The following is a 25,670-nucleotide window of genomic DNA, read 5'->3' on the forward strand; positions in this document are numbered from 1 at the left end:
GTTAGGGAAGAAAGCCATATAGACGGAGGAGCAATTAAGTAATTCTTTATACCATTCCACAATTTCAGAATCTTGATGGAAAGTCAAACAGCTTGGAATTTGCCTATTAGCAGCGATGCGTGGAAAGTGTTATTAAGGTAATAGTTTCCCCGAACTGACAGAACAATTAACTTAATGAATATGCGGGTAGTTTGAGCAAACACTGTCTGTCTCGGGTGTACGGCTGCGCAATTTGCAGTTTTATGCATCGATACCTAGGTATAAATGCAGCAGAATCCATTCAATTTGTGGCCCTTAAAAGTCGTTAAAAGCTTACAAAAGACTTTGTTCTCTTTGGGGCTTAGCTTCAGCCATGGATCTAATGGTGGAAGGCAGTTACAAAATAATGGTCCTAAGTTTGTATACCAGACTGACCAAGTGTACCTACTTTACGGAATAAACTTTGAACTATCTATTAACAGTTCTTATACAATTCTGTATTTTACTGTATCAAGCTTGCCCCCGTTCCTTGTTTCATTTGAAGTTTTCATTACCGTATTATGCATCAGCTTTTTTTGTAATTTTCTTTCCTGTGTTTTTTTTTTCTTGTTATTGCTATAGAGCTTACTTCCGTAGCTTTTCATGTTTACTATAAACTAAAACTGAAATCCCAAACAGTGGCATAGATTTGACAAATCGATGAGTACGTCACAGCTAGCAATCACGCTATGCCACATAATTGTCTGATTGATTGATTAGTGGTCTCCATTAGATGCGTCCGCTGTAATTATCTACTATTATGTACATATGTACCTGGCGCTAATGAAAATATGTGTACTACTGTACATATTATAGTAGAATATTATCAAAATGATTTTGGAGATTAAATACAAGACAGTAAATGTACCTCTAAGGTATCGGCTGAAAATTATCTGACTGAGATTTCAGTTACATATCAAATTAACAACATAGGAGGACCCTGTAGGTATGTAAAGATTAGATAGATAGTAAATGAACAGGTTTCAAAATAGTTATATTTTTATTAACCAAGGATAGCTGGTAATTTGAATATAACCATGCTGTAATCTTGTAGCCGTAGATACAAGGAAAAGAAACGTCAAGTCAGCAGTGACTCTTCGGTCCTAAAAAGCTACCAAAATAAGAAAAATGGAAATCTAGTATATAAAGATTATAACTTACCGCTTTTTCTATCGGAATCTGGATCACTACAACACCAACTACAAGTACATTACCCTATTTATGACAAAGAGCTTAAATTGAATTTCTTGAACCGCGAACTATTTCGCGGAAAATTCTTAGTCATACGAATCTGAATGATATTTTTGTTAGCGTTACTCATTCCTCGGAATCATAGTAACAAGTAGGGTTAGTCATAACCTCTTCTCTGTTATGTGGCCCTGGTACTTTGGGCAGTTATTTGCTTTGATTCAGAATTAGTTTTCGGATTGATTTCATAGTTATCGTTCTATTTGTGTGTTTGTTTGTACCCCAACTTTTGATTAGTAATGAAAATCAAATAACTAATTAAAGTTCATCATAAATTAGGGATCTAATCAGTGTCAGTTAAATATTAAAGTTGTTCGCGTGACTCCAAAGACTTAAAGACAAAACAAAAATAAATGTAGTGAAAATAAATTATTTTTAACACTAAATGAGTAATTTTATCAAGCAACAGCCTGAAATAATGTTTTTTGGATTTTTCACTGAAAATCTGATTCTCAAAAACAAAAAGCTAATCCTAATCCCAAAACAGATCACCTAAAAATTCTTCGAAAACTCAAACAATTAAAATAACTCAGACATGACATAAATACAGGGTGTTCAAAAATGAAAAATCTAAAACTCCGTTTATAACACTGAAGTACTTAAAGTGTCCCAATTAGTGCGTTTTAAGTGACAAATGCTCGCAGTTAAAGGAACTTTGAACTTGTTTTAGTCATACAATTTGACTAATGGGAACATACAAAAATAGATCTGATTTGTTACTTGAGAGGGCTACTATTTTATGCTCACGTGACGGGCCCGACACGATATAGGCGGTATTTAAAAAGTAAAGTACAAGACGTGGTATATTTAAAAATATTTTTACTACGTATACCTACTATAGCTGTATCTATTTACTCGTAAAATGTCATGTACATCATGTGTCAATTCAAGTTGCTTCATATATAAATACAACTTTAAGTGCATGGGAGAATCGTATGGTATAAAAAGCTTCTCTATTTTATTAATAGCTCTTATCTATCTTTTAAAAGGGTTTTAAAAATTGTTTTAAGTGCTTAATTTTTATTGGGTGATCCAGCACAGTTGTAAAGCGTTTTATTGATTTTATGTACGTACTTGTCCGAGTACAGTATAAATGTAGGCAACTGTATTACGTTTGTGTAAGAAAACCCACTTCACATTCATAGTTGAATTTTGTTGATATAGAAGGGCAACACGTTTAAGACAGGTTTTGATAACCAACATTTATTTCAATAATAACTTTTTCAAAATTATGAAATGTAGGGAAGACAAGATGTTATAAATTTTTTGTAGGCAATTCATATTATTTTGCCCAGCTTTAGAGTCCATCCCAGTACTTGAAATTCAAGAGGAATATTTCCGAGTAAGTAGGTAACAGATTCAATAAAAACATACTTACCTACTTCTTATCCAAAAGAGTTAAACTTCTGACAATAATCTTTACACTGCCACAGCCCTACACATTGATCAGACTATCCCGTTGAGTTCCACTGCAGTAATTAGATATGGGCAGTTAATAACAAGCCATTAGGGTTAGCTACTGCACTCCGTAGCTTCATGCTTCAATAGAACTGACGATCTATGTGGAAATCTGTAGCCAATGGTACATGACGAGACTATATACTATGCATTTTAATTAACGTAGAATTTAGAGGAAAAAGTCATAGGTAATGCACTTTTATCCTCGGTATACCTGGTTTGAATGTTGAACTCAATACTCGTGAGTTTAAGGCCTAGTGGATTTTCTTTTTTAACACGCTTAAATATTAGCTTCACTTGTAACTATGTATGTAAGAAAATCTTGGAATCTTAATTTGACCCACTTCCCGGTATTCGATTAGGATAAAATTTTGCACACGCTCTGAGTTCTGATGACAATATAGGTATTTTATGACTAGTGTGTTCTTTAGTTTTGCAAACTATTATTTTTTTCTGTAGGTTTCTGTTATATTTAACAAGAGTTCAGTTAAGGGAGTATCTTGCTATTTAAATATTTTTATGACTGTATAGAAAGACAAAAACAAGTTAACAATATTAATTTTGTACCAAGTTCCTTCAAGGAAAATTATGGCAAGCGTAGAAAGCTTGTATAAGGGTAAAGATCAAAACAATAAGTCGAGAGTAAAGTTACTCAAGATAGGGTATCTGGCGTTTATCATGGCGTAATGAGATATCCCTGAGAATATACAGGAAAGTGGATACTCGATGCCAAAATGAGATAAGTACCTGATTAAATAAAGATGAAGTAGCAGAAATTCTTGATAGCGATATGATTATATCGAAAATGAATTGACAATGCCACGTCTAAGGTAATTAGTGTTAAAAAAATACTAGGTAATTACTTCTTACTATATCAAATTGTCCAACCTTAATAAGCTATTGATTGATTCTGCGTGAGGCTAACTTTTAAATACATAAATTTTTTCGGGGATCTAAAGGAAATTGTACACGCTTAAGTGTAATGAATGACACAATAAAATAAATGTTAAAAATTAATTTAATTAATATCACAGATTTAAATACATAATTTACAATCGGTTAGTACCTACAGACTTATCTAAAGTATTTGATGAAAATATTACGCAATCTAGGTTACGTATCTACCTAACAATTTGTTTATTAACATTCCTCTCTCAACATTGTATTATTATGGAGTAAATTAATCCTAGAATTCTGTGAAATTAAGCTAGAGAATTTGTTTTGCTCAGATTCTAGTAGGTATTTTCTCGATAATCCAGCTGTTATTTAGTAAACTTGTATTATTAGAAGTGGAGATTACCTATAAAGAATTTTGGAAAAAATTATCGGTATTCTTACTTATGTTCCAAAATAGTGGCACATAATTTTCTTTACGAAACGTTAATGATGTTATATTTTCATCAATTACAAACAGTGGTAATTTACAAAGCTTAATTTATAAAGTTTAATATACAAAAAACAATATCATAAATGCGTATCAAATTGGCAGTTGTTTCATTGATTCATTCAGTCTTTGAAAGAATAGCATTGTATAAGCATATAGCATCTAAAAAATTGAAACATTCATTGAAGTTCTTGTATGGAAATCGTTTTCTTTTTCGCTTATGTAACCATCAATGTATGCCACAGTTAGGCCCTATTCAACTTTCATTACTTACCATTTTCTCAAACTCAAAGTATCTACTTTGCAATACCCGTACCAATTCATTAGCTTATTTAATAAATACAAAATTCAAACCTAATATCGAAAATAATATCCACATCACAAGCAAGAAATAAATAAACAAAATACTTTTTGCGTGTTAATTGAAACTGTACAGAGGTTGATAGGCCTCAAACTAATAGGTTTAACATTCACATAAATGCATATACAACAGGCACATAATAATATTTGTATTTCACGTTAAGTAGGTAATTGAACTGTCCTAGTTAAACATCGTGTTCTATATAAACCAGCTGGCAGTGCTTTTCCTATTAGCGTTAATAAATATTCTTGTAGCGATAATATCCAAGACGAGGCTGTTGCAGATCGCGCATCAAATGTACGAGAGGTACTTGCAAACAGTTCTACGAAAAAACACGATGCCATATAAGCTTCTAGAAAATTCAATGATAACAAAAAGTATCGTCATTACATACAATTCAAACGCACCTAGCGTGTCAATAAATGTTTTATTTCAAAACATCATCGACTTGAGATTCCCAATGTGTGTTTTCTAAGAGATGCCTTTTACAATGCAGCAAATGTTGTAGAAAACAATAAAGCAAAGGTGTATTATGTTCAGAGTGTAGGTAACAATATTGAAGACAATGTAGCTGAATCTATAATTGAAAATATTGACTTCATAAAAGCAGAATGACTAGAGGAAATATCGATAGACTTCAAATCCACTGTTGAATCTTATATACTGGTCGGAACAAATCTGATAGATTCCCAATAGTCTGATTTTAATTTTACTTAACAATAGTGAGGCATATTTTATCTCTATAGCTGGTGTCCAGGTGACCTGTGGGTAAGGTAACAGCTACGTCTACTTTAGACATGGAAGTAGGGGACGCTGTTACGAGTTCTGCAAGTTGAGAAGAGCATTCGCTTGATCTGGATGTCATTGTTCTGGCTGTAAAGGGAATTAGGAGTTACAATTTGTATTTTTGTGCAATCTTTAAAGGTATATTGACTTTTAAAAACTGAGAACCTTTTTTATAAGTGGAAAAAGAATGATTAAGGGTGACACAGCTGAAGCAAAACATGTAGATGTAAAGAAATTATAAGTTATCTTTATATTTATCAAAAAAAAAATCTAAGAATCAACCTGCAAACCGATTTGTAGATACGTTAGCTTGTAATTTGACACGAACCATACATATTTTTTGAGGTTCTCACAATTTTGGGGTGACTCATGTTCGATTATTAAGGTCTAATGATTTTTTAAAAGGGTTTCAATGAATTGGTTGACATGACAAAGCAAAGAAATATCAAGTTACACAATTTCTGGGATACACAGGTAAAACTTTTTTAGTGCTTTGTAGAATTTTTGGTGCATCCAACACAGTCATTGTTTTTATTGTTTAATATTCGGAAAAATGCAATCGTATTTTAATCGACATTCCATGACCGGATTCGAGGGGTTGTTTTCGATTTCTTGTAAAGTAAACATACTTACAATTGGTATAACAACTGGACGCGGAGTCCCCGGAAGGGCTGTAAGGCTTCATCTCGTAATGGTTGCTTCCGGCCGACGACTGATGTCTACTCCGGTGCCCAAATGGGGATGAATAGCTAGGGGTGCAAGAATAATGGCGCATAAACCAAATGGATGCGAAAACTTATTACCGCACAAACAACAATATCTCATAACATCACTTTTTATGTTACGACCTTTTTCTTTTACGGTGAGCAGGCATTAAGCCCTTTCAGTATTATTCAAAGGAAAATATTAGAAAAATCCAGAACTATAAAAATATATTGCGCAATATTATTTGAGTTTCGGACGTTTATGTGGAGATATTGCTTTTTATAACCCGGTTAGAAATGTGGATAGGAAAACTTATTTTATGTAAACTGCACCTTTTGTATAAATATTGGAATGATGATTTTTGCAACCCTAGTCCTTAAAAACTATTATATTTTCGTTATTAAACATGTGTTTGGGAACACGTTGTAAACTACGAATACATGACAAGACTTCACACGAGAAATGTATTAAAATACTGCGTAGGAACTCTATGACTCATTGTGACCTTAGGCGAGATGAGAATTGAAAACCATTCCATCCGTTGCATAAGGTGAAGGTCAAGTTTTTCTCAATTCTACCTACAGAATCAAGAAAATCTACTATAACTGATTGCTGTTCCATGTAGATGTAGTATGATGTGCTACTAACCTGTCTCTAACATGAGGCATATCGTAGTGGTTGTCAGGCCCCTGCATCCAGTACTCGTTGCAGGTTCGCGTGAGGTCGGGGGCCGCGTTGCTCTTGTCCCTGCCTGAATGGGTCTTTGGTATACCTAGTGTTGTGTGAACAGCTTATACGTGAATAGGTATACTAGAGGTATTTTCTTACTTTAGGAACTTTACACAAAGACAATTTTACCAAAGAAGATGATATAGAATATAAGGGCCAACATTCGACAAATAATCTTGGAATCTATAGGTATCCGCTGAATTTAATGATGTCAAAATTAAATATTGTAGGCACATTTTTCCTTTCATGTGCGTATTTATTTGTCCTTCTCTTTTATTCTGTTCCTGAGGGTTCACTTGACAAAACATATTTTCTGTTTAAACCAAAAATAGAACCAGTTAATCGATATAGAAAGCTTACATAACAAATATTAATGAGACTTATTAAGATTTCATATCAAAACATACCTATTCTTCCAGCAGAGTACCCCGGCCTGTTCCTATACTTGCACCACACGTACAAGATGGCGACGCCAGCGATCAGCATGGCGACTGTGATGCCAATTCCGACATACAGGGTCGTATTGTTGGTGTATAACCCTAAATAAGTAAAGAAGTGTATCAGAATGGTGGAAATGGACACTAAATGTTACAATGACGTATCAATACTAAGTTGAAAGAAGCATCTCTGACAAAAAATGGAGTAGGTAAAACAATCCATAACAGTTAAATATGAAAAAACTGAACTGGTCTAAATATTTGATAGCAAACTTTTTTATGGGAGTAGATATGATTTCTAGGTTTCTTACTTAACCCACTGGTGCAGAGTCCATCAACACAGGCTGCGTGTTGTAGTGTGGACCCCTGACAGTTGTTGCCAGAGCATTCCCTCCTTCTTATCCTGACGCAGTCTCCACTGCAAGTAGACCATGAGCTCCATGCTGACCAGGCACCATCTATAGAAAGAGTTTATATCGTACCATCATATTTCTGATACCTATTGGATACATAGGTAGGTACAATAAGATAGAAATTTTCATGAACTGCACAATCTTGGTCACACCTTTCCGTATCTTGAAATTTCGATTGTATATTTTTGATAGTCATTAGACTACTTTACCAACTGTGGAAGTTACTTTCGTAACTGGTAAAAAGTTAGCATATTTCTTATCATTATAACTTACTATTCTGACAAGAGACACAATCCTCGTCGCTTTGCGAGCTGTGACCCCTGCACGGCGCTCCTCCATTAGCCGGGGGAGGCTCGGTGCAGCTGCGAGTGCGTCGGCGGCCGCTCGTGACGGACCCACAGCGGCAGGGGCCCCAGGGTGACCATTCTGACCAGCCGCCGTTTACTATATAGAAAAATATGAATTTTTATTCCGTCATCCATTGATTGGTGAAAAGCAAGCAAGAATTCAGAATTTAACGGCCTGCTAATACCTATGAAGAAGGAAGGCTGGTAATCATTCCATTATCTACGGACCGAATTTTAAAATGTATGGGTGGAAAATAAGGAATTTGACCTATAGAAACAACCTTTCCAATGTACTTATTCAACCCGGTCAAAGAGTTTCATAACAAAATGCAACACAAGTTAGGTCACCACAATGGCTGGCGTTAATAATAACTAATAATATAAAAGTTATGTCAACATACCGTAGACAGACAAAACAGCGACATCGGACTCCCGTCGACCGGCAATGTTTTCTGCCACGCAAGTGTAGTTGGCTATGTCCTGTATGATGTAATTAATCAGTACAATGCATTTTCAGGGGACTGACTTTTACATGCCTAGTTCCGATGTGGAGTTACATCGTTTCACACCCTGTTTAATATGTCTATAGTGAATTTCATTTACTTTGCTAAAGCTGAATATGGTAAATAAATAAAAAAGGCACCATTTTATTATGGATTCTAACTGGTTTCTGTATTCTTTTATAAAGTCGTAGTATACAATGATGCAGCATGTAAATCATGACTTGCGAAACCGAGAGTTGTATACAGGGTGGCCCATCCATAGGCGTCCAAAAGAAAAATTCAGAAGCTCTAGGCTATGGGGTATCCGAATCACCCCCATATATGTTCAGCGATTTTTTGTACTTTAGGAGCTAGAATTATTTTTGGCTACTGAACTCCAACAGTAAAAACAGTCTAGAATGTTTAGCCAAACTGCTTTTTTTCAGGTATTAGCTACTATCATGATGATTAATTACACAAAAAAAAACATCTGTAAACGGAAAAAAGGTAAAATAGGAAAAAGCAATATTCAAATGAAAATTACGGAAACAAAATAAAAATAATTCTAGCTCCTAAAGTACAAAAAATTGCTGAACATACATGGGGGTGATTCGGATACTCCATAGCCTAGAGCTTCAATTTTTTTCTTTTGGACGCCTATGGATGGGCCACCCTGTATAGTAGGAATATCGACATCATAGAGACGTGTAACAAACACATCTGTTAGAGACACAAACATTTTAAGGCTTACCTGCAAACCAACTTTAGGCAGAACAAGAGTTTCCACCGTAGGTTCTATAGTAACTCCGTTCCTCGTCCATTTGATGGAAGGTGGCGGCGCTGCTTGAGGTGGCACGCACCTGAAGGTCACTCCTCGGCCAGCCTCTATCGTGGCAGATAGGGGCTGCTGCAGGAATTGCTTCTTTATATCTGTGGGGTGAAGGTATATTTTTGAAATCTGAATGTAGATGACGCTTCGTTAATATAGGATTCCCAAGGAAATTTAATTTTGATGCAGATCTATTCAAATGTTACTTATAATTCATGAATGACGATTTAATAAGTTCAGTGATGATACTGCATAATAAAGTATTTATAATAACCAACCAGACCCATTTTTAAAGTGCAGCAAAACGTGGCAGGCAACATAGCAGGCTAGCCATGATTCCCCAAATACTAAATTTATAATTTCACACCTATAAAATTCATTCAGGCATCAAAACTCCGCACATAAACTAAAGACCGCTAAACATCCAACAAGCATGAAAACGAGAAAACTTGCGTTTCATGGACTTGTCAAGTGAAATCATTAACAAATAGAGAACTGACGAACTACTTTCGGTCGTGACTTTCACTAGAACAAATGTAGATGCACCCTCCATCGCAAATAGAAAGCTAGTGAGCATTCATCAAAGTGCAAAGTGCTCGAGTTAACGAGCGGAAATAATGTTTCCTCCATATAATGGTTCCGTTATCCACCCTCTTAAAAAACGAGGGATGAAAAAAGTAAAAATAAGTGTAAAAAAATTTTGGGGCCAAGTTGAGCTGTGTCGTTAAAAGTTGAGTTGTTCGATCGATACACTAAATTAAGTGTCTGCAGCTAAAATTATAAACAAAATTGGAAAGTCAATTTCAAAAAAATCTTCGTCAGCTTTTTTAAAGATTACGCAAAATGTCTTCATAACAGAATATCTAATTCCAGAAGTAATTTTCACTTCCTCCTATTTCGGTTTTCTAAGCATTCTATTTCTGCCTACCATTTTCGCCTCCCACATCCTGTCCACGCTTCCAAACCTACACGTCTCCGATTCCATTGAAAAGTAATAAAGTCGTTAAAATATTCCTGCTTTCTGAAGTGTCACTTCGTTGATTATTTCTTTCGGTAACATAGCCCGACTCGCGGCGTGGGGTGTTTATTTCTAGACAATAGGCGTGCCCCTTAATTGTCTGCACTCCACTTTATTTTCGTCTTTCCTCTTATTGTCACAATTTATGCGTTACGTTTCGGAGTTTTGTGTTACGTTTGTCTGTTTTGTTTTATTTTTGAAGTTAGCAAGAGATTTAATTATGAAGTTATATTGAATGAGCTCCGTTATGTCGTTTTGCGAGGTAGAAACAATTGAATGCCAAATTCAATTCTTCAAGATTGACAATATGTCCTCGTTGGCCTGCCTAGCTGCAGAACTTTTTTGATTAAGATTCTATACAAAACTCAACAAGAGATTTTACGACAAAGAATAAACCTTAGTAACCGAACAAATACAATCATCAAACACACATGACATGCTTCCAACAAAGACGCGAAGTTAATCTTACAAATCTTTAACTCTCAGAAACAGGTAATAAACACAAAGAATTCTATAACAGACGTAGTGCTAAAATACAAGACATAAGTACTCTTCCCAGACAAAAACAAGTTTAAGTACCAGTAAGCGACACAACCTGTCCTGTAAACCCAACACGATACTGTTAGACAAGTCTTCTTTGACACAACTAGTGTGACCGCTTAGAATTCAGTTCACTGCATAAAAGGATAAGAAGGGAATTAAATTAAATTAGCAGTGCCTTGTACTCGTAACTTGTTCTATGAATTTGATGAAGGAAACATTAATGTGCTGTTGTTTGTAATGTGTGTAAATGATGTATAACGGGTACTGAGAAATTGCTCCATAAAGGAATATTGGACTGATATATGAATGCAAGAACCTCACCTCAATAGGCAGTTCTTATGCAAAACAGGCTAGTTGTTAACTGGGCAGTTTTGATGATTGATCAAGTAGGTAGTAAATAATTCTGCAAATTCTGCGTCAGCTAACTCTATCAAACGTGATACGATGTGATTTTGCCATATACATTATTATTTTTTTTTTTTTATATAATAATATTTATATTTTGATCTAAATTACAATGAATATATATACAACATACAATTAACTTATTACCTAATATATACACTTACTATAAATAAAAATATTTAAAAAATTGCATTATTAGTTAGTTGAAATCTGAGAAAGTTAATCATGAAGGGATCCAAGAACGTATGGCAGGTGGCCTGCACATCTTGCCAGGGATATTTTGATTATGTCATAACTTTCAATACGAGAAAATTCCATAAAATTGATAAACCGCCTCGTTAGCATAATTAATAAAAATGTTGATCAGAAAACTGCTCGAAGCGTATCGCTTACTAAATAATAGAAACATTTGAATGTTAATAGCTGTCAATGAGAACATCGTTATGCAGCGGAAACTATTAACTAAAAGAAACAAAATATAATAATTAATGAAAACAAAACTGAACGAGCTTCGGCTCTTAATCCCAACAACGATGATCCTAAATCATTTATTTTACCTGCTCTTGAGGATACTTTTATTAATAAAGGTACGTTTCGGTAAACGGTGAAACATATGTATAAAAAATACCTGGTAACAGATGTCGATTGCCTTCTTATATTCATTTTTGTGTGGTCCTACATCTCAAGATTCTCAAAGAGCGAGTTGAAGTCCTTACTTTTTTGCTTTTTGAACATCATAGGAGAAGCATTCCGTGACATCAATAATATGTAGATAGCTATAACTCTTTTTAGATAACCATCGACATATTTTGAAGTATTACGTTCCACTAATAGTGGGCTGGTCGGTAATAAATATTAAGAACTTCATTAGAATTACCTTATCACTATTGTATATCTCATAAGATTAAGATTTTTAATTACTTACTGTCTTAATTATAGGCACAAGATTTGTTATTACATTTCATTTGTCTAAAAATGCACTTCTACGGAACGTACGTTTTTTATCATCCAGAACTTTTGTAGTTAGTGTAACCGAGTTCAAAGTTACTGGAGTTTTAAATTCGAAAACAACGCCCTAAAGTCTAGTTAGGAAGTTTAAAGCTAATTTGGCACGCAGACCTAGTTGTGTATGGAAACGCTTCTTTGTGTGAGATCCCTAACGAGGTTGTGAATGAGGCATATGAGCTGGTCTGAAACAGAGCCAGCTGCGAGTATGTATTGATTATTCCAAGCCTTTTTTATAATCAGTATCTCTTAATGAACTGATAACTGCTATCCACGTACCTACATACTTTGTAATACAATTCATGAGAAACGATAAATAGCTTCACTAGACCATCATCGATTAAATCTAAATTACATGATGATAGTAATAAGATAAAAGTTTAATTTAGGTATGAAAGTCTAAATAGGTTTGCACTGCAGGTCTGCATGACTATTACGAACTTCAAGAATGAAGGCATAACGATATTAAAACTTAGCTTGTCAAAATAGATTACTCAAAACCTAAATGTGAAACATAAAAATAATAGAAATACCATAAAACATTGTACTTACAAGCAAATTCAATTAAAACTCCTTGACTTCTTATCTTGCCTTTACTATTCCACGCGTAACATTCACAGCTATACTTCTTATTAGCTCTGTCTAGTTCACTTCTAGACACGTTCAGTTCAGCTTCAACAACCCTCACTCCATTATGAGGATCTACATATTCCAACTGAACAGTTTTATTAGACCTCTCGTCATTACACTTAAAGTACACTTTGAGAGCATTTGCAGCTTTACAGAGCAAATTTGCTGGTCTATTTCTCAGCACATATGAGTTCTTAGGTTCTAGTAGAAATATTGGTAGACCATCTATGGTTTCATCGTTTTCTGGTAAAGGTATATAGTCGTCATCTTCTTCATTTTCTGTTTTGAAGTCTGATAGATATGGGTCGAAGTTTAGAAGACCATCTGGGTGTATGTATTCGGGTCTTGTTTCTTTTGTGGTGTGTTCTGGTTCTGCAACAAATTAAAACATATAGGTTTAACGACAAGTAAACAGATACACTATAGAAATACACTCAAACAATGCTTATTTATTGAGTAGTGTACTACTAAAACTTTTATTCAACGAAGAATCCAGACTTGCGATAGTATCAGATGAATTCGGATTGGGGGAATAGGGTATTACATGCATTTTTGAAATATATCTTAAATAAATTCTTTAGTCTTAATATATCTCTAAAAAATTAAAAATATTTTTTTTTCTCACGTTATGTACGAATATAAATTAATTGTTTTATCATAATTTCAAATTTCGCGCGTATTTCGTGAAAACGCGGCACACAACGGACGCCATGATTGTTTTTTGGTCATGACGTCATTACGTCAGTAATACATATTTTGATATGTATTGAAAATTTTAATAATGAGTAATTATGCTCCGTATCGTTGGTGTGTTGTTTCTGAATGTGAGAACACTAGTGTAAAAACACCAGACAAATTATGGATTCAAGTACCAGTGGATATAAATATGAGAAACACTTGGTTAAAAGTTGTTTACTACAGTAAAGACGTCATTAGCATGGCGGCGACATTTCGTAGTGTTCAAAGACAGATAAAAAAACCTAAAAACTTTAAACTGCAATAAAAAATATATTTATGTACCTTACAAAGTGAAACTAACATTTCCCGATTGCTTTTCCTCTAAACAATCATTGTAATAGACTTTTAATTTTTTTCTCATCTAGACTAAAATACCCTATTATGGACGCCCAAGGCGCTCAAATATAAAAACGGTTGATGAGAAGGTAAAGATTTTATCATCAAAGGCATATCTCACTAAGAACTACAATTCCACTCATGGATATAATGAAGTAGATAAAGATTCTATTAAAACATTACACATTTTATTTGCCCTTTGTCGGTATTTCAAAGAGCGCGTTCAACCTACATCAGTAGCTGTCTTTTCCTTGATAAATACTCAAGATTACAGCGAGCAAGCCCAGGCGGTGCCACTGCATGTTTTAAACTAAGATCATAAATATTTAAGCGTGCATATCGGGGCTATGAAAATAGACTAGATAATGGCGTAATCAAGGATGCCCATAGATGATTCATGAAGCTTGATACTGTAGCTAAAATGTATGAATGTTTTAATGTTTTGATCTGGTATGAATTAAGCAATTACGAGCGATAAAAATATTCGAATTTATCGACACGCAAGCGCTTCTTGTGTAACTGTGGCAATACTTGTGTTTGAAATAAAAAGATTAGTGCTGAGGCATAATTATATAAGTGTACTTATTTTCATCACAGTTTTAATATAGGTTCAATTTTTTCATCTCTTTAAATTAGGTAAGCGAATGACTCAACAATAGTCGTGAACTCGCGAGTAACCCAAAACCTCACAGATACAACCAATCCGTATCAATAAATACAAACGTCTATCGAATTTCAACCGAATCCTTAACCGGCTGTCAATCGCAAACGGTCGGTTACACACAGAAGTCAACGACGCGTTATAACCGTACACAGGCTTCCCGCAAACTGTTAGGGTGGGCGCACATTGCGGCTACTGTAGTGTTCAACTGAATTGAAAGCACCAAACGAACAGTGACAAATTATTATTCGTACTTAGATTTAGAAGTACTGAACAGTAAAAAACTTTAACATCAAGAAAAAGTTGAACTTTAGACTAAATCCTTGACGTGGTGTGGTAATTTTCGCTTGCGTTTTTGCATAGTAACAAGTCATTCGAGATGATAATTAAATAATGATACATAAATGTGGTAATGAGACCATAGAAGTACTAAAGATACTTCTCTAGAAGAAACACAGATTGTTCATATGGCTGTGTTTAATACAGAATTCGCTGCAGGCGGTACCTGGTAAACAGATAATAAACAAGGCGTGCAAGCAATTTTCTACTTCTGTTAAACGCGCTGTCAACTTAAAAATATCTCGATTAGCATAAAAATTACAATCCACTTACGATGCTAAGATGAGGTAGGTAATGAAAATAACTACGGTTGCGTGTTACAACCCTATAATTGAAATCGCAACTAGTCACAGTCGTTCCGATGGCTTCAACACTTATTTTTTATTTTTAGCATACGTAATTGCAGTACTTGTGCAATGAAACTTTATGATTATTATTCAATAAACAAGACGACAACTTCAAGCTGACTTCACTTTACAAAACGGGATTAAAATAATCTGCTGACCATTCTTACTACGGTTCTGATCTTCTAAGCTTACATTTTTACTTTTTGAGATTGCTAATCCAAGCAATGCGATAAAAACTATTCTTTCTCTACCTCTGGATTTCTAACTTCATTAATATCATCCATTTAAACCAGTTCACAAGAAGAGAGAAAACTGAGTTTAATAATTAAATTCTTATTTCATTCATTCCGAACACTTGAACTTAGTTCAGCTTGGTCAGGATTATGATTTTATAGGTGAAATGGATCCATAAAAGTTAGTGCAGTAGTAACTCTTATAGGTTAATGTCAACCTGTATAAGACGAGTTTCGGTAAACAAACCTATTAAATAAGTTATGACTAGTACTTCAGGAGTATCCTAGTGGAAGTTTATGATTTAAGAGGCGGCGAAATTGACGTCATCTGCCGTCACCTTAGGTATTTGGTGACATATAAAGGGCTTAAGAAGGAACATAATGAATTTTAGTCAGCAAGAGACCGAGTCCAATACCCCACAGCGGGAGTGATCATTTGATGACTTCCTTCAAAAGACTACTCAACTACCTAATTGTAGGTATGTGTGTATGCAGCTAAGTAGTTAGCGGAAGTTAACCTAGTTATGGGGCATAATAAACGGTAGACCCATAATCAATTGAATCTAGTACTGCAAGCCGATACACAATTGACAAAAGGCAAAACGATGATGAGTCAATCCTTAAAGCTTCAAATTGACAATAACAAGCAAACCCAACATGAACAGTTAACTAAGCTACAACCACGTAACCACGTCTTACTGCGGTTAATCAGAGGATGAAACTCGTCCCGTAATTGACTTTAATAAATTTAGGATGTTAACTCCATGTAAGTCTTGTTACGTAACTTCCTTTTAGACCGTGTTGGATTATTAAGACAGGATATTACGTCAGAATTTATTACCTTTGCTAAATTAGTTTGGTGTTATTTGATTAATATTTGGAAGTGTTACTTATGGTATCATCATCTGTATCCAAAAACTAATCTAAATTGCTGTTTTATGTCATACAAGACCAAAACTTCTTTTAAGGAAGAGTTCCTTGTTGAGTTTCTTTGAGTATTATCAATCCTAATGTAAACCCTTACTATGAAGATAAGGTAGTTGGTTCATTTTACGATACCTTCAAAATCTGAAGTCCTTGCTATTCCTCTAAGTAATATTGTCCTTTTTTCTCTAAATCTCTCCAATTCAACATATTGTCCACCTATGTACGGATCAAATTCACAGCAACAACCGATATGAATGAAAATATGGAATGTAATACTGCTTATTATTCCGCGCGAGTTCGTGCTGAGAGGAGCGGGTTACGCGTAACCGATGGTTTGACATCCTGTCACTATCAGTTCTAGGATTACTGGCATGCGTGGAACATTGACTGATATGATTGGCGGAGCGAGAGGTTGAAGATGTAGCGTGTCTGTGACGTTGATGGACAAAGGATTAATAACTTCATCTGTATCAAATGTGAATGTTTTTTATGCAAGTCCATTGTTATATTTAAGGGAAGTATCATAACGAATTTCCATTCTAGATTTATGATTGACAATAGTAGACTCATTTTCGATGAGTAGTTAAAGTATAAGTACAATGTCATAGGTCAACATAACTCTACAAATAACATTGTAAGGAATATTCAGACAGAATCTACAACAAATACTACATACTTTCTTTTAAAAGCAGGAATAGTTTAACTTTTAAATAAACCTTACTTGGGAACCAACTCACTCCTCAACAATAAACAGATCATACAATACAGATACAGCATTGCATACTAAGATACCATCAATTCCTTCAAAGACTGTATCTCTGTACTTGAAACTTGATGCAGGTGAATGGGCAGCTGCATGCTCACAATAAGCTACTCAGGTTACCAATCCTGCCATTTGAGGGATCCCGCCTTTATCTCCGGATCTTACATTGTAGTTATGACAAGGATTGTATTCGTCATAATCAGCCTGTAATGTTCCCACTGTAAGGGAATTAGGGCTTGCCTTTATGAGAGGTAATTGGCCGTTGGGCTGTTACATACATTGGTATTGTATGTAGGAATAAGTGTATCGTGTTTTAATGAAAACCGTAGGTATCTAATTGCAAGGAGTGCTGCCATTAGAAAACATTTCCGTAATAAGTACTTACCTAAATAAAGTGTAACAATCATGCTTTTTTTGTGTATTGACGTTGATGTAATGAAAGGCAATCTTTAGACATGGTTATGTAAGTTGTCATCCAGAATCTAATCTAGGTATAACACAAAAGTCTACAACGTTTTTGTTCTCATATGGGACACCTTGGGACACTAAACATCTGCAAACTGGCAAGAAATAAGACCTATCTAGCTTTATTTCAAATTTATATTAAGACCACGTTCTTAAAGGATCGTTGCTCCATCATTACGAATAATCGATGCGTACATCCTTTGCGTTTATAATTGGATAAGTTCAAGTGGTAATCGATTCAATTAGTGGTGTTATCTTGTGGCTACCGTTCTCAATAGTCTGTGTTAGACACATTTAGATCTCCATTCATGGGTGATTGGTTAAGTATGTGGCTTAGTTTAGCTCTTGAAATATTAATTGGTTTTTGTAGAATTATATTGAGAGGCTATCGGGATATAGCATCTTGAATCTCATAAAAAAATACTATCTGGTTTAAGTATAGGTTGTGATTGAGGGCAAAAAGGTTTGCTTTTTAAAAGGTTTTAGGTCATCTGAGGTCTTCAACCTTAACTCATGCATTAAAACAAAACAAAAAACTAGAATACAGAAGTAACCCGACAAAAATAATCATACAATCGCTATGAAAAAGTAATAAAACATTCATTTATTATTCTTTAAACAGCTGCTATTTTTGCCCCCGCAATAATATGACTCAAGCGGTCAAAGGGTTGATATTATATCACCCCTATGTGAATTGACCGGTGTATCATTCCCACATTATTCTTTATAATCAGATTATCAAAAAAGCTCTCACCTCCATTCAGAACATTTTTGGAAAACATGACAACGACGAAGAAAATCCTCAAAGTCCTTTTCAAAAACATCACTGATTAAAAATCCACAAAAACTTCATTCACTGTTTACCGCGATGTTTTTCGTTGAATGAACGAATGAATGAACGAACGTGCGCGCGACACGGCGGTCCGCGGGTTACTGAATCTACCCCATACGTTATGGTGATACATTGTATGGCCCATAGGATGCGCACCAATTAATATTAATTACGTTTCCTCCTTTAGGTTTTTGTCTAATGAGAATAGAAATTGAAACAATTGAAGAGCAAACAAAACATTTAAATATGGTGCCAGAAAAATTAGCGTGTGAAGATTGTTAATTGAAGTAAAATTGGGTTGGTGTCGTAAGTTAGTTGGGCAAACACGTGATCACTCCTCCCAAAAAAATAAAAAATAAAGAGAGGAATCTTTTTTCAGTTGAATAAATTTTTCATCGATTTATGTAAGTAAATTGTCTTAATGTAAAAATTGTAATCTGGAGTGGCATAGGATCATGTGAATACCCATTTTAGATTTAAAACATGTGATAACTCACTAAAAGTAGGACCTAAATAATCATTTCACTATTTGGATTAAAATCCTGAAAATATCGTTTCGTCAAATTATTCCTTTACTCAATCATGTCAATGTTATTTTACGCAAATAAACCAGAGTTAACTGAAACAATGCACCGTTCTCATCTAAGTTTATAGTTTTAAACAAACTTGAAATTACACGTTCATTTTTCACAAAGAAAGCTTTTATTACAGGGATCTTATATTAAGGCACACAGTGCCATCTACATTTACTCTTCAACAGTTAAAAAGCTCCCCAAAAGCTCCAAGCTCAACGTACCAAATAGTTCAAAGTTATACCAATAGTTGGCGTTATTCCAAACCTTCTTAGGATTAGTTCGAAAGCTCTCCACAGATGTCACTTCACAGATTATTTTGGATAGCGCCATCTGTGTTTTGTACAGTGAACGTTGGAATATAGGGGTGGCTCATTCGGGTAAGCTGTTTTGCTCATTCACAACTCCACAACAAAGGTGCTCTGTTCAATATTACCCTGAGCATCGAGCAGATGGCTGTAGGGATGATTTTAGTACGTTGAAATCAGGATGTGAGTCTTGGGGGCAGTACCTATTTATCAGGTAGGGCTGTTAGATGGCATTGTCAGATACAAAGCGTTTTATTATAGTTTTGAGGTACTTTCATCAAGGACACTCATGCCCTTTACTAAGTTCTGGACTCGACGTTACATTTTTACAACAGTAGTTATCGGACAGTCAGAAGCCAGAATCTGAATCTAAAGTTTCATAGCCTTGCCAATTTAAGGACACTTATCGTGATACTCGGGTAGCTGGGTTGAGGAGGTAAGATATGCAGTCGCGTCTATTATAACGCTGGTACTAGCTGCATCTGGTTTGACTTAACATCCGATCCCAACAAAATTAAGAATGTCTTGGCAAATGGTGTCCGGTTGATTTAAAACTAACATCACGAGGAAGATTCTGATGTAGTAATGAATTACTTAAAGTATAGTAGAAAATTAGGTAAAGATAGATTCAATTGACTATAGATCCAATGATAAAATTAACCTATTTAGCCGTAGGTTTAATAATTTACCTTCCACCTTGAAACGACATACCCAATTAGGTATCTTTTTATTTTTACACCAACCGTCTTCGTTTGAAATTCCAAATGATTGATTTCAAATTCAAACTTGGAAGAGCAGTGTTGCCAACATTGAATATTGATTGCACAAAAGGCGTTTGGCGCCAAAGCGTATTCTCAATTCAAAATTATTCGCGAACCATCGACTCCTTTTGATGGCGCAAAAATATGTAAGTAGCTGAATTCGTCAGTCACATTTTTATTCCGAATAACATTTTCTATTTCTCTCGCTCCCCTCAGAAGAGCGTTTTCTTACCCTCTCTTAATTTGCGGTACGGAAATTCAAATTTGACGGGTTGGCTCGCCTTTCCGCTGAATTTCGTAGTATAATGAGCCTTTAAAGGTGGAGCAATCAATAAAAATATCAAAGGTTTACCTATTTTATGGAAAGCTTTGACTCCGTTGGAATATTTCACATTAGCATCGAAAAATCGTACTGAGGGTGTGAATTTGCTCTCAATTTTTGTTTGACCTCAAACAGCAATGTCTATGTCATGCGTTGATTTTAAATTAACGAACGGTTAACCGAACATTGTTATAATTATCATCATTTAGCATTTCAGGAGGTCCACAGTTGACATTAGGCCTTCGCCACTAATTTCCAAAAAGACAGATTAGAAGTGGCCAGCATCCAACTAATACCTACCAGCTGCAATAATGTTTCGGTGCAATTTACTCGATATCATCCACATATACATATCATCATATTTTTCAAGGAGAATGTGCTAAAAATATAATATAATATTAGAACTATCCACTGGAACCGATTATCATAATAGTTAAGCGAGCAAAGTGGATAAAATGGACAAACTTAAGTAAATCCGTATTTGCGGAGCCGCGGCCGGTTGTTAGAGACACTCCAGCCGAGTTTGTTCTGAGCTGCTCGAGTACCTCGGACTTTTATACTGTGCGATAAAGAATTACGGAATTTTAGTTGCTCTATAGCAACTAGACCTTACTTTTAACAAATATTTTCACAAAACTCCCTAGCTATTCTAGGTTTGTTTCGTGTTTCAGCAAGTTTATCTACTAAAAACTTTGATGAATATGGCAAGGGATTAATGTAAATACCTAATGTAACGTTTTTCAGTACTTTCCACGTAACTGTATGTTCAAATCTGTAGATCATAATAATTTGTCGTTGTTTTTCCAAGACACTGCATGAATACACCTCATCATCGTATCGTCCACGTATCGTAAACTTTAAACGATCTCCAACTGTCAACTTTATCCAGTTCGTTCTGCTTCGATCCTCTTTAGCATCCACGTCACGTGCTGCAAACGAATGCGGGACGACACCGACACGTCTCCAATTGTTCGAATCTTGGGGCTTAACTCGATCAAGCGGGTTAGTTGCCAAGTGATAAAGCGCTTACGAGCCGCACTTTTTCGGCTTACAGCTGATTGGGGAGCCACTTCGATGGTCTGCTAGCCTAGAGAAGGTTTAAGTGATTAGGACAAATGTGTGGGTTAGAATGGTTGATAAGTGGGATAATTATAGCAGATTACTGCTATTTTTGTGGAATCGTCTTTAAGTGTCACAATTTCTGCCGTTCCAAAGTAAATAGTTTATTGGTTCGTTTCAACCCCAGTCAGTGCATGTGATTTCAGTTAGATACATTTGAAAATAAATTAAATGTTAAGAATTCAAATACCTTCCTGTTAATGGCAAACCTGTGATGGAAAATTATTTTCTCATAAGAATATTCCCATTTCTAGGAGTTCGAAAAAGAATGCAAAGATTGGTTGAAATTATCTTCTGTGCATTATAAAACATATATTGTAATCATACAGCAAGGAGAAAAGTCCACTTGTTTCATTAAAAAATCACGTTTATAATCCTTTCTTAATCCGCGCCACTTGTGTCATCCCAACTTATTTCATCTTGCTTCTCACTCGCACACAACTGTTTACATTCCCACAGACTATACGCGAATTTTATTAATTTATTTTTTTATCGTCGAATTAAAACCTTTATCTGATTATCTTTTATCGGTTTTTGTGGCAGTAATAAATAAAATAAAATTATTTTATTATATTCGTTCGTTCAGTAAGCTGATGTGTTTTTACGCTGCAATGATTCTGAATGAACGTTTCATTTTTTGGCGAGTGATGTTCATTTTGATAAAATGATATTTAATTGGAATAACCTTTTTTGTTGCCGCAGGTGTACGAATTTATTGGAACAAGTGTTGATTATAATTGGATGCGTTTTTTGGGATTGCTTACCAATGTTTTGCATCGACCGTGATGTTCGAAGGGACGATAATTCAAGATCAATTTTACTGTCTTAATAAAAATATAAACCACGGCACATTACTTCTTCATAATCTAGAATCTAGACGCACCGAATAGGTTACTTATAGTTAAAAGTATAGCCTGAAAATAAAATCACATTGATTCTTAACCTCAAAAAACATACAGATTTACTCCAAAATTCTCAGTGACCCATGTACGCAAAATAGATTTGAAAACTAAGCTCCGTAAGGGCAGTAATCCTGTGGCAGCTAGTTGATATAGCATCGCGTTTGAGCTGTGAGCTTCGGGTATAATCCGCGAACAAGCCCGCCCTACCCTTTAACCAATACGTGACCACAAGCATTATGTGACAAGATGGCCGAAGATGTTGATGTGGTGCCTTTTATTTTCTTTAAGAACCTTTTGTATCATAAGATATGAATATACATAGTTTTCTAGATTAAAAGTAAAGAGTTGCCCAAGTTATATTGCCGGTGCGGCCTTAAAAAACTTTTCAGAAAAGCATTGTGTAGGTACCTATGATTCATGAGAAAGATAGTATTTAAAATGCTGTTTAGTTGTAGCAAGGCTATTTAAAATTACATTTTTATACTTGCCAGGTTCTAAACCTGCACTTTTGGCCAGTTTGGTACCAGTAGAAATTATAAAGTAATTATAACAAAACCCTTAAAAAGTATAAGTAAATTAACCACCACATCCATCCAGCTATATTCCGTATCCGTCAGCAGGCTTGTCTCTTGTCTCTCACAATCGGCTCAGTGTCCACCGCACCGTAAAATTGTATTTGACGTTCGCTGGACGCGGGGCGCTGCGAAATTAACGCGGCTTAGGAGAAAATCTCCGTGTTATGATATCGCGCCGTTTGTGGAGCGATTATCGCTTTAAGTATGTTGCGGGATTTATTCAGTGGATTCTTATGGTCAGGTGCGTTTGGGGTAAAAGTTACTTCAAAATGTTGCAAATCTATGTATTTTCAAACAACTGCTCAAAATATCATCGTTTGAGTCCATTTCAGTGTAGCATCTATCAAAAGATGTACACATATGAAGCTTTTACTACTTCAACTTCCAAAAAAATGCCATAATTCTCTTATAAAGGTTGCATATTTCGCGGCAGTCTGCAGCTCAGTCCCAGGGGATCAGATAAAAAGTGACGCTAAAACGTCTCTCATTCGCTCGGAGTGGGAAAATCATATTCTGTTAAACTCGTTACGTGTCCACGACTCGCCTTGTCGCGCTGACCTAGCAGGGATGGGATTGTGGGGACCTGGCTTTACAAAACTGTTTTTTTTTTTTATGTGTACAGCCAAAATATATGTACCCGCTTGTAATTATAATTACTTCTTTATAAAAAGATATTGTTTTTTGCAGATGGTGCAAATTATCAACAAACAAAGTATGTTTTTTTTTATTTATTGTCCATATTGATCTAAAGCTGTTTTGTTAAGACTAAGTTGACATAGACACTTTTGGCACTGGGCTTGTACTCTTGTAGGCTGGTAGTCTGGCTTGTAGGCTTGGAGAGAAGACACGATGCATCGCGTCTGATTAGTTAAAACAATTTGTAGACGAACTTAAAAATTCCTGTTCCGCGATAATATTTAAAAAAAGTTCTTTAAAAACATCTGGAGCAATATTTTTTTTAAACAAAAAAAGCGATATCTATACTATGTCGAACACAGCTACTTCGCTGTGAAAGCAATACTGTATTGAGTTTTTAGTGTTCGGCAGGGCTCAACTGTCGCGCGATAACACAAAATATTGGGTACGGAACCTTTTTACCGGCGAATGTGGGCGATGATTGATTTTTTGATTGGACTACTATCGTGCCCTACTTAGGCGGGATTCTGTGGGGTGAATTGAAACATGTTTTGTTAAAGTATACTTTAGTGCAGAATACATCGAAAATATTAAGGTTTTGCCTTGAAGGGGAATCAGAAGTCTGTTGAATTTTAGGATTTTTAATACCACTGACGCATCACCTGAAGCAACTGAAAATAGTCACTAAAATATTTACGCTTTATTTTGTAAAATATTCCATATACATAAAGAATGCAGTAATAAACATACTTCGGTAGGCACTAATTGACATAAAAAAACTTGATTTTTATTTCACACAATCTGCCCAAAACTTCTGCTCTCCCAAAAAGCACTTGAAACCAATATTCTCACAGGAAAAAACCCGACAATGACCGCTGCACTTCAACGGGACAAATGTCGGGAAAATTAATAAAAAAAAATAATACGAACTCTCCTGAAACCACTGAGCCGTTATCTCTTACAATTATAGAACATTTTTATTCATTTATTTTGATCAATTCGAGTCAAGCACCTATCGCATTGCACGGGTTGAAAACTTTACAACTTTATTTTACCCCCTCAATTTAATATGCGCTCTATTCCCATATTCATAAGGGTTATTTTCAAGTCAAAGGACTGCAAATATAAGTTTGTATGGGGTGTGTAAGTGGTTATTGGAAAAATGGTTTTTGAAGAACTCTTAAAATATTGGTCGAGAGGTTCTCGTTGCAAGACGACACGATTTCGGTATTAATATAGAACAAAGGAGCTATTGTTGAAGAGTTTTATTTGTGGGAATTATTTACAAAGTTATTTGCGGCTTTTCGATTATTTTTGTGGGACTGATATTTATACTATTTTTATACGGTTATATGTAAACTGCTGAAAACATATATATTTTTTGAAAAGCACATGACAATAAGTAGATAAGTATCGAAATAAACTTTTCATGTCTCAATGATGTTCTCATAAAACATATCTTCTTAATAACACACGCCTGCTGCTTGCGTGTCGAGTTATGGCTATATTATGACACAAACTGGCCGCTATGATAACATGGAGGCTTCTAGAAAAATAAGCGATTATGGTATGACTATACTAGGGTAGGGTAATACAGAAGCTACAAGAAATATGTGCTATGGACTAGCTCCGGTACGATAGGTAAAGGACGCTCAATGATTGGTTAATAAAACGTAACGTTCATTTACTAAATGAAGTGAGTTGAACTAGTGATTAAAGAGGCCCCTAACCCTATAGCTAGCAAATACTAACGCGATATTCATAAAAGCACATATGCATGTTTCTAATAACTTAAATTATCTAAATGTTCAATTAGTGCTATTTTGCAGCCAAGTTTGAATAAATTTTGAGTTCGAGATTGATGTTCCTGTTTACTGCTAAGTCACCTACATAGGCTACCACAAAGTAAATACATAGGTATAACTACATTCCCAACAGTACATAAATACAGCACAAAAACAGCTCCTCCTCAGTTATTAATAAGGCGTCTATATATTTTACGGCGGCGAACATTTGAGGGTGTCAGATTTGCTCCT

General features: G+C 35.1%; 1 protein-coding gene across 2 annotated transcripts; it reads right to left on the minus strand.

The window, feature by feature from the left end:
* Positions 1-3,814: 3,814 nt before the first annotated feature.
* On the minus strand, positions 3,815-18,551 carry LOC135116875 (netrin receptor UNC5C-like). 2 transcript variants are annotated; one of them, XM_064034509.1, is made up of 10 exons: positions 18,362-18,551; positions 12,721-13,170; positions 9,120-9,298; positions 8,288-8,366; positions 7,813-7,983; positions 7,438-7,584; positions 7,097-7,228; positions 6,609-6,711; positions 5,889-6,004; positions 3,815-5,342 (listed from the first exon to the last, which is right to left on the minus strand). In XM_064034509.1, exons 1-10 carry the CDS (start codon positions 18,429-18,431, stop codon positions 5,179-5,181), a joined length of 1,611 nt encoding a protein of 536 aa, XP_063890579.1. In that variant the 5' UTR covers positions 18,432-18,551; the 3' UTR covers positions 3,815-5,178. The 2 variants fall into 2 exon arrangements, with proteins under 2 accessions (XP_063890579.1, XP_063890578.1); XM_064034508.1 differs by having other exon boundaries at positions 6,609-6,732.
* Between the last annotated feature and the right edge of the window lie 7,119 nt (positions 18,552-25,670).

This window comes from Helicoverpa armigera, chromosome 4 (genome assembly GCF_030705265.1).
Source record: "Helicoverpa armigera isolate CAAS_96S chromosome 4, ASM3070526v1, whole genome shotgun sequence".
Lineage (NCBI taxonomy): Eukaryota > Metazoa > Arthropoda > Insecta > Lepidoptera > Noctuidae > Helicoverpa > Helicoverpa armigera.

Coding starts and splice junctions, on each gene's coding strand:
- LOC135116875 (XM_064034508.1), bottom strand. CDS start 18,431: ATGTTTTTGAAAAGGACTTTGAGGATTTTCTTCGTCGTTGTCATGTTT. Junction 7,984..8,287: donor CGCTGTTTTGTCTGTCTACG/GTATGTTGACAT, acceptor TTTTCTATATAG/TAAACGGCGGCTGGTCAGAA. Junction 5,343..5,888: donor GTCCAGTTGTTATACCAATT/GTAAGTATGTTT, acceptor TTCCCTTTACAG/CCAGAACAATGACATCCAGA.